General features: G+C 41.0%; 1 protein-coding gene across 3 annotated transcripts in view; it reads left to right on the top strand.

Annotated features, from left to right (window-relative positions):
• Positions 1 to 11,562, top strand: part of GPR146 (G protein-coupled receptor 146) — a 46,191-nt gene extending 34,629 nt beyond the window's left edge. The window contains exons 1-2 of one of the 3 annotated variants that reach the window (XM_030957974.1): positions 6,841 to 6,977; positions 9,615 to 11,562. In XM_030957974.1, the coding sequence (XP_030813834.1) occupies positions 9,659 to 10,663 (1,005 nt within the window). In that variant the 5' untranslated portion in view covers positions 6,841 to 6,977; positions 9,615 to 9,658 and the 3' untranslated portion in view covers positions 10,664 to 11,562. Of the gene's footprint in view, positions 1 to 6,840; positions 6,978 to 7,079; positions 7,352 to 9,614 lie in introns of those variants that run through there. The other 2 variants (XM_030957975.1, XM_030957973.1) reach the window with 2 other exon arrangements.
• The last annotated feature ends 1,625 nt before the right edge of the window (positions 11,563 to 13,187 follow it).

The raw sequence follows: 13,187 nt of genomic DNA, 5'->3' as shown, positions 1-13,187 counted from the left end.
ATTAACAGAAAGATATGTTTATCTCCAGCGGACGTGACAAATTTTGAAGTCATTTCAGCCTCAGTACAACTCTGAGGGCTGATTTTCCCTTCAAACTCAAACTAGTTTCATAATTCCTCTATATGCTGTCTGATACGGAACTATGTCACTATTTCTGCTTTTACTGGAAACCTGGTCCCTGCGGTCAGGGTCTGTTCCACAAGAGTTTCCTCCCCAGCCAACGTGATGCTCTGGTTGATTAAGTCACCGAGTCAGCTTTCACCAGTGTGTCTAATAGGAAACAGCATTATGTTATAGTTTCCAGGAAAAGTACCATCTGTGCCTCCTGCCAGCCTCTGCAACTGGCACCAAAAGTTCTCTGGGGAATGTTTCTGTACTGCCAAATTTCAGCAGAGTTCCCTGCCACAAGCCCTGAGCACGGGTGAAGCTGACAAACAGCGGGGGAAGATAAGAGCTGCAGTTTCCACCCTGCCAGCTCACCGGGCCAACTCATTTACACAGTAATTCCAGCACAGTCCGTGCACCTTTGACACTCGCTTCCTGGAATAAATTCAGTCAGCAAAGCCCAGAATTACCATAATTTGCATTAATTTTGATTGGCGAGAATCTGCCTCCTTTACTGGAATGATGCTGATTTACATGAACCAGAAGTACAAACATTCCTTACCTGGAACCTGGGCAATTCCAAAATGCTGGAAATGCAGAGATCCAGGCACCTGCTCTCTTGTAATGTGCAAATGACCTGTTTGCACTATTAAAGACATGACCTAAACAAAGAATTTTACCATAAAACTGTCTTTTATATTATCTCAAATATTAAAAAGGACTCAGCAGAAGTTTCTACGATATGATCTTTACATAAAAAACAGGAACAAGTAAGTTTCATGAATTTTTTCCCCCAAACCAGTCTTAACTGACCTGTTGCTCTACAGTTTAAGTGGCTGTAGGTACTGGGGGCAAAACTCCTTATATTTAAACATCAGTGATTGCAAGTGATGAAAAATTTATTAACAAAATCACCCACTGAGTCTATTAAGTTCTTGAAGTCAGAATAAATGAATGAAATAATTTTATTAACAACTGTGGGATAAAGTGTCTGCTAAGTCCCACCTGCTTTGAACATCAACATCACAACAGTAAAGATGCCTTCTGAAGCTGTCTGTAACCCTTGTTAAACCCACTGAGTTGTAGTACTTCATAGGAAAAGAATCTGCAACTTAGATTCAGTTTTAAACTGAAGGAAATTATTTGCTTGTGTGCTCTCCCAGAAACGAAAATTTTCTGTATTTTTTAATTAATTCTTTTGGTTTCTGTGGCTCACCAGTTACTAGCTGCCTGAAAATTCTCACAAAGGTTAAATTTTTTTAGAAGTTTGTTTTCAGAGAAGCAGTTAAAAGAATTAATACATATACCTAACAACTTTCAGTCATCTTGACACTGAATGCTATTTAAGGTTGCTGCTATGTAGTTTTAAAGTGGGATAGCTCAATCAAAATCAGCTTCCAAGTGCTCTGAAAACATGGAGCAGAACTGCAGCAGTGCTAACTGGCTGTTCAGCACTCTGAATGGCGCCATCTACTCTGCTGATGCTTAAAAGCTGTCACTTCTTGTATTCCAACTGGTCAACTTTATAAAGTCCAGAACTGGAAGCACCTTACGTAAGCTGATTTCCTAATACTGCATTCATTCTAATTATTCCTGTTATTTAATGCGCCATAAGTTCCTGGATGTGAATAGGAGTACTAGGAAAATTACTCAGGTTTTGTTTTGCATATAGCTTAATCTTTTTAAAAAGCATTATCTAGTGGGTATTAGAGCATCTCCAAATTGTATCTCATGTCAGGATCCCTGGCAGCTGAGGCCTGTAGATAGATGAATACAGGTAATCACTGTGTAAATTCATTCTGTCTGATGGAATCCTCACCTGTAGAACTGAAAACAAGTAAGGTATTTTACTTTTTGCAGTGATGAAATCTTTAAGTATTAAAAGCTGCACTGTTCACTCTGTAGTGCATTCTTTCTCACTGCACAGAACCATTAAAAAAGAAACAATATGTCATGTTTTCCATATAGAATTCAGTGATAAAGCTAAGTCAGGAAGGGGTAGAGCAGCACCATCAGTGCCACTCATCCATGCTGGGACAGGGAGAACTTAACAAAACAAGGCTGAGTTTATGGAGTTAACCCTTGCAGAGCCTCCAGTACAGCTGCCAGGAGGGCACAGTCACTGCAACCCAGCTCCCACAGAGGCTGCACTGCAAAGAAATGAACAGCACAAAAAGGCAGGATTTATCTGGAGTGGCAGATGTGCCTGGCAGATAGCATCTGTGTCTGAACAAGGGACTCCTTCCTCATAAATCTTTAGGGGCTGCAGTGCTGGGCTATCTCCTCTCCACAGAACTGCTACCCCATGGTAGGTGGCTTTTACAACCTTCCAGAGCACCATGACACTGCCACTCTCCAACAGATCTAAAGGGCTCTTAAACACACCATTTAGCAGTTTTGGTTATGGTTTCCAGAGTAGCTGATCTTTTTAATCTTCCTTTATTGGAGTAAATTATCTGTTCTCATAAACTTTAAGCTGCTTAGAAATTGAGAGGGAGAAAGAGAAACTAAAGCAAATACAATTATTCCTTTCTGATGGATACACACGTTATTCTGAGCAACCTTCTATGAACTCTAAAAACAGAAGTTCAGCAGTTCTAACCTATTAGAGAATATGCACATCCTAAAAAAAAGTTGCCATACCCTCAAATCCAGTTTTCTTCCTTCTTCCAAACAGAAAGCCCATCTGAACTCATTTCTTCATGCTTAGTGACCCATGGCAGCAATTTGCAGAGTTACTTTTGACATGGCCTTGTATGAACTCAGATTCCCAAAGAGCTGAACAATCTAAACAGAAACCCAATGTGCAAATGGCATTGCTAATTATTATATTACATTAATAGTTTTACATATTATTTATATATTTAATAATAACAATTATAAATAACAACAACAAAAGGTCAAAACAGGAGGGAAAAAACATCTATTTGGCAGGTTGCCAGGAGGCCAGGGCAGTAAGCAGATTATCATGGCACAAGTGGGATCTGAATTACCAGGTAGCTGCTATGCAAATGATTTACCACAAAGATGGTGCTTACAGAATGAGAGGATAAACAAATGAGGCAGGGGCTGCCAACATCTGTGGAACAATAACAAAGGTAACAAAGGTCACCCACCCACAAGAAGGAGCTCTGAAGACAGTATATATTCCGAATTTCTGGAAAAGCAGAGTGAGCAACATCAAAGAGGGACCAATGCAAAATGCAAAGATCAATTTCAGGAACATGGGTATCTCTGTACTTGTGCCACGTGCAACAGAAATGCACCCTTACAGTTCTTGAGAATGTAATCTTTATTCCTGATCCAAAATACCAAAGAACAGCCTGACATATCCCACAGAAAAGTCACAAAGCAGAAGTGAAAGTGTGTCGTGCTTGGAAGCCCTGTCATCATTTGGATGGGATACTGTGTGTGTGTCATATGAGCAAATACTGATGGGAGGTGCAGTGTTAATTGTAAGGGAGTCATCAGGGAGAGATAAAGAGGAAAACATTGGCCAGGCAGATAGGAAACTCAAGGGGTATTTTAAGAAATCAGGAAATGTACATAAGAATTTATGCATAGGCAGAAGGAAAAACAGTGGTCCAAGGCAAGGCAATTACCTGTAGAGCTGGAAATGAGTTCACAGCACTCAAATTGTGCAGAATCAAGAAGGAGGAGGCAAGAGTTGGGTTATGTAAATGAAAAATCCTGGGTTTATTTTAATTATTAATTATTGTTATGCTGCTACTAAAGGGAAAGAGTTTAGAAAACCAAAACCTGAGCCTAATGAAGGGTGAAATCAGCAGGACCAGAATGTTGGGTGGCTACTCTTCCATGAGCTGACTTGCCATGAGTGGCAAACTCCTTGCTCCCTCTCTTTCAACTGACCTGCTCTTGCTTTTTGATTTGTACTTTTTAAAATATCCAACATAGGCTAATTATATTCAATGCTACTTTGTATCAATTATCCCTGTTGTTTGATCATGCCTTCTTTCACCTTACACTGCACTGAATTAACCACATTATAAATGGAACCAGTATCAATTATGAACTTCCCCTGCCAAACTGGTCAATGCTTGCACCACAAAGACATTTAATAAATGACAGGGTTAGAAGGGGCCTGTTTTGCAGCCCAGCCCCCAGTATCAAGCAGGATTTTCTTCTCCACTCATGTTAAAAGCATTTTATCTGAGCTGTATCATTACATTATAAACAGCAGCAACTCAGCAACTGCATGAGAAAAGTATATTCCTACTTGCTTGCACTGCTGCATTTCCCCCCTCACATCTAACCTGAGTTATTTAGTTTTACTTTTCTGTATATCCAGCCTAGAAGTAATTTGCTAATCCCTATGGTATGTATATAAGCTAGTAAGCCTAAAGAAATGTCATGTTACCCAGACTGAGAGGGAACAGCAATGTGACACTTCACTCTCCAGCACTTGAGAATTCAGTATGCTCTCCTTGATGTACAACTCATTGTAGGTTTCTAATTTTCAAAAAAAAAATTGATCATCCATTATTTAAAGTTTTAAGAATTAATCCATAAGTAATATTCAGCATGTCCTTTTCAAAAAGCACCTTTCAAACCCTGATGAGGAGCGGACAATCTACTAAGTCATGGTTTATATATACATACAGCACTTCTGGCCATGATTTTTAGTTTGCTCAGCCTAGATCTGAAGCAAATCTGTGCTGCCCAGCAAAGCTCTGTGTAGGGCCCAGCCCTCCCCTAGGCAGCACAGGGTTTCAGTCTGTAGGAACTGAGGGAACTCAAGAGGACGTGACAAAGGTACAAGTGTTTGGCATGTTCAGAGACTTACCTTGCTGGCAACAGCTTTATTAGCTATGTACTTTACTAGCTATTAGTTTATAATGACACCACAGCTTGTGAAAAAAAAAACACACTGAGAGGTCAGAAAAGCCAGGTAAGAGCTACGTCACATGTAGATGATAATAGAGCAAGCAGACAAACCATGTGTTGTATAAACAGAAAAATCTGCAGAGAAAGGAGACAGTTCTGCAGCTGGATGAAGGGTTGGTTTTTTAAGTCAAATAAAACAATCCGAGCGTAGAATGGTCACGCTTCAAACTCTTACCCAACCTGCTCTGCAACTTAGCGCTGCATTATGAATGGAAATGTCTGAAAAAGCCTGACTGCAGCTATGGACCCTGTAAGACAACTGAGCAGAACTTCATTTTTTTCTCATTATTTAAAGTCCATTTTATGGCTCTTTTCTAAAATAATCTTTGCCACCAAGTGCTGTCAACTTCTTGTGCTGTGTTGCAAGAAGTTTTTTCTTAAGTACTTCATGGACATTGTTATCGAAATAAAACCACCTTCAGCTTTAATGGAGTGTAAGGAAATTGGCTTTTGGCCAAGTATGAGCACTCTAAAAGTGCTTCTACATGAATACCTTTCCTACTTTGCTGTTTCCCTGGTGGACTTAGGATGATTAAAGTCCTTCTAAAGTTCTGAAGCACCAAAAATGTGATGCCACAGTTTGTAAGATGAAGTTATCCACAGCACACACAAAATTCTGTCTGTGGACTATCTATCAAACAGGAACAGGAGAATTTTCTGCTTTTGGGAGCTGCAGTGGTTTTACAATATTTGTACTGAACATTAAAATACAAACTGTGGTCAGATAGAGTAACTCAAGACAAGCAGGATGACCGTTTTTAGACTTCACAGAACACTCAGAGCTGGAAGGGACCCACAAAGATCTAGTCCAGATAAATGGCCCATGTGGAGATCAAACCCACAACGTTGGTGTTAGCATCATGCTCTAAACAACTGACCTAATCTCAGGTTTAGTGTTTTTCCAGTATTTATTTCATATACAGCTGCTTATTTTTCCAGTAAGGGATACTACATTGGTGTTTATTTGCTATGGAATAAAGCTTCAGAATTTCTAAATATAAGACAAATTATTTAGAAAAAGGCAGCTCTCTGTTTTGGTTGGTGATATCAGTTGGAAGCATACTTCAAAGGTAGTCCCTTTTCATTAGTCTGAGGAGTTTCCATATAAAAAACAGAACAACCACAGGAAAAAATTCATTATGGGATAAATTATCAATCTGCAGTTCAAAAGCTCTTTCAAGAAGTGATCCATTTTAAAGTTGTGTTAAATATAAGCATTCACATCCATTAACTGCAAGTGACATGCAAATATCCTTGGGATTAATCAACTTTTTTAAAAAGGAAGCAGAATGGAACTCATAACACCATCACAAAATGAGAGTTATGTTATAACACCTTTTCACAACACCAAAACAATCTCCAAATTCAAAGTAAATGCTCAGAAACTTTTCCTCCTACCTTGTTTTGAAAACTGGCTTATGTTTGCCAGCACCACAAGCACCTGTGCACTTTGTAGTACAGGAATTTTTAAATACTGATTGTTCAGGATATATGGCCTATGAAAATGAAACCTCAAAGCTACATATTCTCATCCTGAGTTAAAAATAAACCCCACGCTCTTGAGTGAAGGCTGTTGACTGCACTTGCAGGGAATGGCACGGGCTCTGCAGCAGCCCTGCAGAACCCCAGCACCGATGACAAAACCATAACAAACCTGCAGGCCCATGGATTTTAAAGCAAATCCGAAACCCAGGGACTACAAAGCGAGCTGGATCCAACAGCTCCGAGCACAACCTCTCACTTCTTGAAACTGGCTGTAAACAGGGGAAGGGAGGGGCCAGGCGCCTGCCAAGCCAAGCAGAAACTTGTGAGTAACTTAGAGAGGCAAAACAAGTGCAGCGCAGGCAGCGGCTCCCAGCGCGGTGCCGGGCCAGCACCATGATCCCCGGGAGAGCCACGCCGGGGCCTGGCGGCCGGCTCGGTGCCTCGGGAGGGCGGCTGGGGGCAGCGGCACACGGGAATTAAAGGTGAGAGGCTGCGGGGCTGCGGGCGGGACGCGCGGTGCCGCTGCCCCGGCGGGCGGGCAGGCGGGGATCCAGCGCGATCCCGGGGTGAGAACGGAGGATCCGGGCACCGCTGGGGCCGCCGGAGCCGGGGCACTGTAAACAAGAGGCTGCAGCAGCCTGCACTTATGCAACAGAAGGGACCTGGGGCTGCAGGGCTGCCGGTGAGCGCGGAGCGGGCGAGCCGCGCTCCGCAGCCTCCCCGCGCTCCGGCCCGGTCACTGCGGGGAGCGAGCCCGGCACGGCAGAGCCGCCCGGACAATGACAAAAGGCACGGCCGGGGACGGAATGTGAGCGGGGCCTGCGCTGCACAGCCAACAGGGTCAGTGCCTTCGCTGGTAAGTCAGCATTCAACACCGGGGATTTGGGATTCAGCCGCAGAAATACCTCACCTGGGAACTTGAAAGTCATCAAGAAGGTTTTCCGAGAAAGAATTTTAGTTTTGGGGTTTATTTTTTGCTTATTTCAGAGGTAAATATTGTCACTTTCCTAAGATTACTGTTTAACAGAATGAATGGCCTGCCATTTCTATCATTAAAACAGAATTGTCGTGTTTAACCACACTTGGAGGACGTAAAGAAAGAATAAGGGTAATGACTAAAACCATTTGTGAAACCAGACATCCCCCTGCTCTGTAAAATACAAAGCCTGGTAGCAAAGACTGTTGATCTTCTGAGACAATATACAGGCAAGTTATTCAGTGGCTGATGTAATTCAGTCTGGAGTAATCAAAGCTACATGCTTAAGGATAAACCTACATAATGGAATTACATGATTGTACCCATGCCTGTGCTTAGTCACCTTTGCACTCACGAGAATGCATATATTTGCAATATCTAGTTCCAGTCTGCTGCTTGGCTTGAATCGAGTCATAACAGTTCAATGAGATGTAGTTTTGGTTCCCTTCCACTGCGAAAAAACCAGCTTTTCTTTTTCTTTCTTAAAATCTTAAACCAGCAGATGCTTCTTGAAAACAAACAGGGTTGTTATCAGTGCTCAAAAATAGAATGAGGACAGATAGACAACATAAAGATGTGATATGGTCCACTCAACACAACAGTTTAGCTGAAGAACTGATGTGAGAAAATGAACCAAAAAAAGTCAGGTTTTCCCACAAAGGTGAAAACAACCTTTGAAAACAATAGAACTTCTGGTGCTGCCACAGAAGCCACTTCTGTGAGGAAATCCAACATGGGACAGTGGAATAAATATTTGCTTGCCCAGCTAAAATTACTGTATTTTTAGCCTGACTTTTGGCTCAGCTTGTATTATTTAGAAGAAAAATGCACACAAAACAACTGCAGTGGGAAATAACACATGGAAGTTGACACAATTTTGGGACAAGTTTTATACTATGGCTGAAGAGTCAGAGGATTAGCACCAGGGAGATGCAGTCACGTACTGTATGCTCACAGACCCCACACAGTATAATTTAGCCATCTGGTTCATGGAGTACAGCATGTTGTCTAGTAGCATTCATTTTCATTGCACAATGTTTATTGTGGATTGATTAAATCTTGCTCTCCCTCTGGAAAGAATCCAGGTACGTGTACTTACACTTTGCTATAGGTGCTGACAGAGGAGCACACAAAACCACAGGAGTGTGTGACAGGCAGAGTGCGTGATGTGGGGAATCACCTGCTGCACCAGCTCTACCCTGCCCCTGAAATGCCATCGATAACAACCATGATTTTAAGGCTGTGCCTGTTTTGAGTCGTACTTCAGAGATTATTTCTCATTCCTGCATTTTGGAAAGCAACTTTACATGGCTGCTTTGAAGCTCACTCAGTTTCAGTTAAAATGCTATCTCTACTGATGATAAAGCAAAGATGGCTGGGCCACAACTGCTGATAGTAGCATACTTTTTAAAGAATTCGAGCTATTTTGAGAGGAAATGATAGCTGATTCTTGCCTTTTGGAAAGTCAGGCTGCCCTGATATTAGGTTCCCTGGACTACAGAGGTCCATTGTTTTTTTTGAAATGAAATGGTTATAAGGTTGGAAGTCTGAATAGAAACTGACCTATTTTTAAAAAAACCCACAACAAAACCAACCCCCCCTTACACCTCATTTCCCAGTATCCTCTAGTCTTTGTCAATTTTATCAGTGATACAATACACATCCACCATACTGCCTTGGATGTGCCTCCTAAGAAACTTTTTTTAAGGTAAAGCTTATTTAAGATGTTAGGAGATCTCTATTTTCCATCATACCATGAAGATTTGTGCTTCAGTTTATATATCCTTCCACTCTTCAGTAGTTACCCTTAGGTACTTTTACATATATACAAGGTACTGTTTGACAGTTTTCAAAAAATTGCATTAATATTCATATATACATCAATACTTAAAGATAGTTTACAATTTACTTCTGTTGAGTGTCCTGCATCAACTAATTTGCCAGTAGTTTCATTTAAATCAAAACTGGAGAACATGTATTAGTCTAATGAAATTTTGAATAACAGTTTACTTTCTTCTAGAGTAACAACATCAGTTATGTGATGTGTATAATCTTGAAGTTCAAAATGTTTTCTTCGCAGTACTTTGCATTTCATTTCCAATGTAATATTTTAACAACACTTTCACTCTTTCTCTCTCTACAGAAAAGCTGGTAACCAGCAAAGAAGACACAAAAGCTAAAATCACTATGTGGAGCTGTGAAGCCTTAATCAACAGTACTGAGAACAGTGAGGACCAGCATCTCTGCCATGACTTCGACCTTGTGCTTTCCATCTTTTCCCTTCTCTACCTCATTATATGTTTCCCAATTGGCCTTTGTTACAATGGCCTGCTGGTCCTAGTTAACCTCTACAACAAAGCTACTATGACTATGCCAGATGTTTACTTTGTCAACATTGCCATTGCCGGCCTCATCATCAACACTCTGGCACCAATGTACCTGCTGGGTCTTGCCAATAGAAAATGGGCCATCTGGAATTCCAGCAATGAAGTTTATATTACCTTCCTTATTTTATTCAACGTCTCATCGTTGGTTACCATGTACTCTACCACACTGCTCAGTCTGGACTACTACATCGAACGTGCCCTGCCCAGGACTTACATGTCCAGTGTGTACAACACCAAACACGTCTGCGGGTTCATCTGGGGCGGGGCCATGCTCACAAGCTTTTCATCTCTCCTGTTCTACGTCTGCAACCACGTGTCCACCAAGATAATCGAGTGTTCCAAGATGCAGAACCAGGAGGCAGCGGATGCCATCATGGTGTTCATCGGGTACGTTGTTCCCGCCATCGCCGTTCTCTACGCGCTGACGCTGATCCTGCGGATCCGCAAGGAGGCCACGCCACTGGATCAGGACACAGGGCGCTTGGATCCCTCTGTGCACAGGCTGCTGATTGCCACAGTCTGCACACAGTTCACCCTCTGGACACCCTATTACGTTATTCTCTTGGTAAGCACGTTTACTAACCTACGAGGAAGAATTCCAGATGTAAACTCCATTCAGATATTACACTTTGCCACGATTCTGTCAAAATTCCTGGCTTTCTCCAGCAGCTTTGTCATGCCTCTGCTCTACAGATACATCAACAAAAACTTTCCCAACAAATTACGACGTTTGCTTAAAAAGATACACTGTGGGAACCAGGGGTGTTCTCACGAGCGCACAGTGGTACAGCAGGTTATGACATAGGTGTGACAAACCCCTGGTGCTCTGTGACTGCAGCACTGGCTGCTCAGTGCTGGGACTGTGATGCTGCTGTGTTGGCACTCAGAGACACGTGAGAGTCCCAACCAAGAGGCTGGAAGGAGCTTCCATTGCAGTTGAATGCAAGAGTCTTAATTTTCCAGTAGTTGTTTGCTGAGGTGGTGTGAGGCTCTGGCCTGTGTGCTGCATTACCTGTGACATCAGATACCTTCAGTGCACTGAACTGCTGACAGAGGATAAACTCAGTTTTCATGGCTCTGATCTTCCTCTCTGAAGAAATCAATAAGCAGTTTATTGAAGTCTTGACTGAAGACACAGCACCTTGTATCTTGTATAGAAAAAGGTATTACCTTGTTTTCTGTACAAAGAAGTGATAGTGCTATCCTTGATGAAGTATATAGCATTTTTCAATGAAGATTATATAGTTGATCTTTACTGAAGATCATATGACCCAATTATACATGTCCAAATAGTAAATGCTAATTATAAATTAAATTATTTAATTTCTTTCTCCATCACTGATTCCCCCTTTAAAAGAAGCCTAATTTACTTTTTTCAGAAATTATTTTCTCACACAAACTAACCTGTTTTAACATTTATGGTAAAGTGATTTTTCTTTTAGCTACAACAAATAACAAAAATGTGTTTTAATTTTCCAGTGCTTTGATTGTATCCTAAAACATTTCAGGAATTCAGAAATATTTATTAAGTAATTCTGATGGAACTCAGAGATGTTTGTTCCACATACTAAAATGAAGGACACAGTGGTTTACAAAGTTAAATCAGAATTTAACTAGCAAAGATTGTCTGGCTAAGTGTTATGGTCCACATATGTTCATGTAACAAGAGTAATTATCTTTAAAAATAAATATGTTTATGATTAACATTTTGTATTTTCAAGGAATATGTTTGCAACAAATAAATTAAACTCTCTTTAATCTAGGACGTCACTGGAGATTTGGAAACCATATAAAATTCCTCAATATAGGAATCCCAGTCAGCATCAGCTCTTTGCTGACCTCTCAAAAAAGCCTTCCATTGGGATTCTTGGATGCACAGTAAAGAATTTTACTGATTATCCGAAATACGTGAGAAACACAGACACGCTGCAGGAAGCACATAAAGAGTTACAACAACAAGCTACAAAGCACTGACCCAAAAACTACCTGTTCTTGTGCTGCTGTTGCATTAATGACGGGGGGGGATAGGAGGGAGGGTGCAAGTGGAGCTGATGTTCTCCCACTGATGTGGGGCCCCAAGACATTTTTGTCATTTGATTCATGCTACAGCGTCATTTTATTGCTTAATCTGTCACAGCACAACTCAGATTCCACATGACATCATTTAAAAAAATGTGACTTTTCAAGCTTCTGGTATAGAAAAAAACATGAAGCAAGACCAGAACTGAACCCTTCCCATTGCTTAGAGCATGATCTTGTCTGATAACTGGCCCTAGTCTGTCAGCAGAGACACATACTGAAGTTCTATGTGAAAAGAACTTTCTGAGGAACAGACCTTTCAGATCTTTTCCCATCAAGCAATTTCTTCCCTTAGTCATCTTTGCTTATCTTCTTTATATACAACCATCTCTAAGTTATCAACATCCTGGTGGAAGACTTTCCATTAACCTTTACTTTTTTTAAGAGCTTTTCATATTTTACTGAATATTTTTAACCCTTAAAGCCTACAGAGTAAATAATCTATTTCTGTAGTGTTTTCAGTTTTAGCCTGTTGATGAAAACCATGCTAAGAACTTAAGCTGTTCCTTATTGCTGTGTCCAGCTCACTCATTTAGTGCCTCTCTGCTGACACACATGATACTGGCTGCTTTCTTGGTTTTGCCTACCTTGAGAGATTTTCTATGAATTTCTGCACATCTTGAGCACTCAAGCTCACTTCCACACAGAAGTGCTTAAGAAAAAAATCCTTCCTTACAGCTGTCAAGCAAACAGACTCCTTCTTCCCATTTGAGGAAAATTAGGTTTCTTAATGCGCCACATGAAATCTCTCACGTAAAATCTGTTAAAGAAATTTTGTGCCATTATGCAGGAGGAGTTCCAGCAGGGAGGAACTGGCTTATCTGGTGTGAATAGAGGCTTTCAGAACTGGGACACTGCCAGAACAGTGCAGCTGAGCAGGCAACTTTAAGTGCAATTTCAACTTCCATGTTGCTTCCATACTTCCATTTCCTCCTTCTCTTAAGACATCTTCTTTGCTGTCTCTAAAAGAACTGTTGCCTTCATTTCTGTTCCTTTCTCTCAGTGTTAAATACTCAGTTTCAGATCATGGATCTTGTGTCATTTCTCTTTATCATTTTTCACTTCTCTGCACAATTTATTTAACTTCCATTTCTCTCCCATCCCTGCTTGTCTTGCACACCTGGTGCCATTCAATGCTCGTGTTTACTTCATCACACTGACTCCTTTACGATAATCCAAATCTTACTCAGTGATTCAACATTACATATTTATGTAGTAAAATGCAAGCTGCTATTAAAGAGATGTAGAAA

The sequence above is a fragment of the Camarhynchus parvulus genome, chromosome 14 (genome assembly GCF_901933205.1).
Source record: "Camarhynchus parvulus chromosome 14, STF_HiC, whole genome shotgun sequence".
NCBI lineage: Eukaryota > Metazoa > Chordata > Aves > Passeriformes > Thraupidae > Camarhynchus > Camarhynchus parvulus.
Note: the sequence above shows the minus strand (reverse complement) of the source record. Positions and strands in the feature narration are given on the sequence as shown.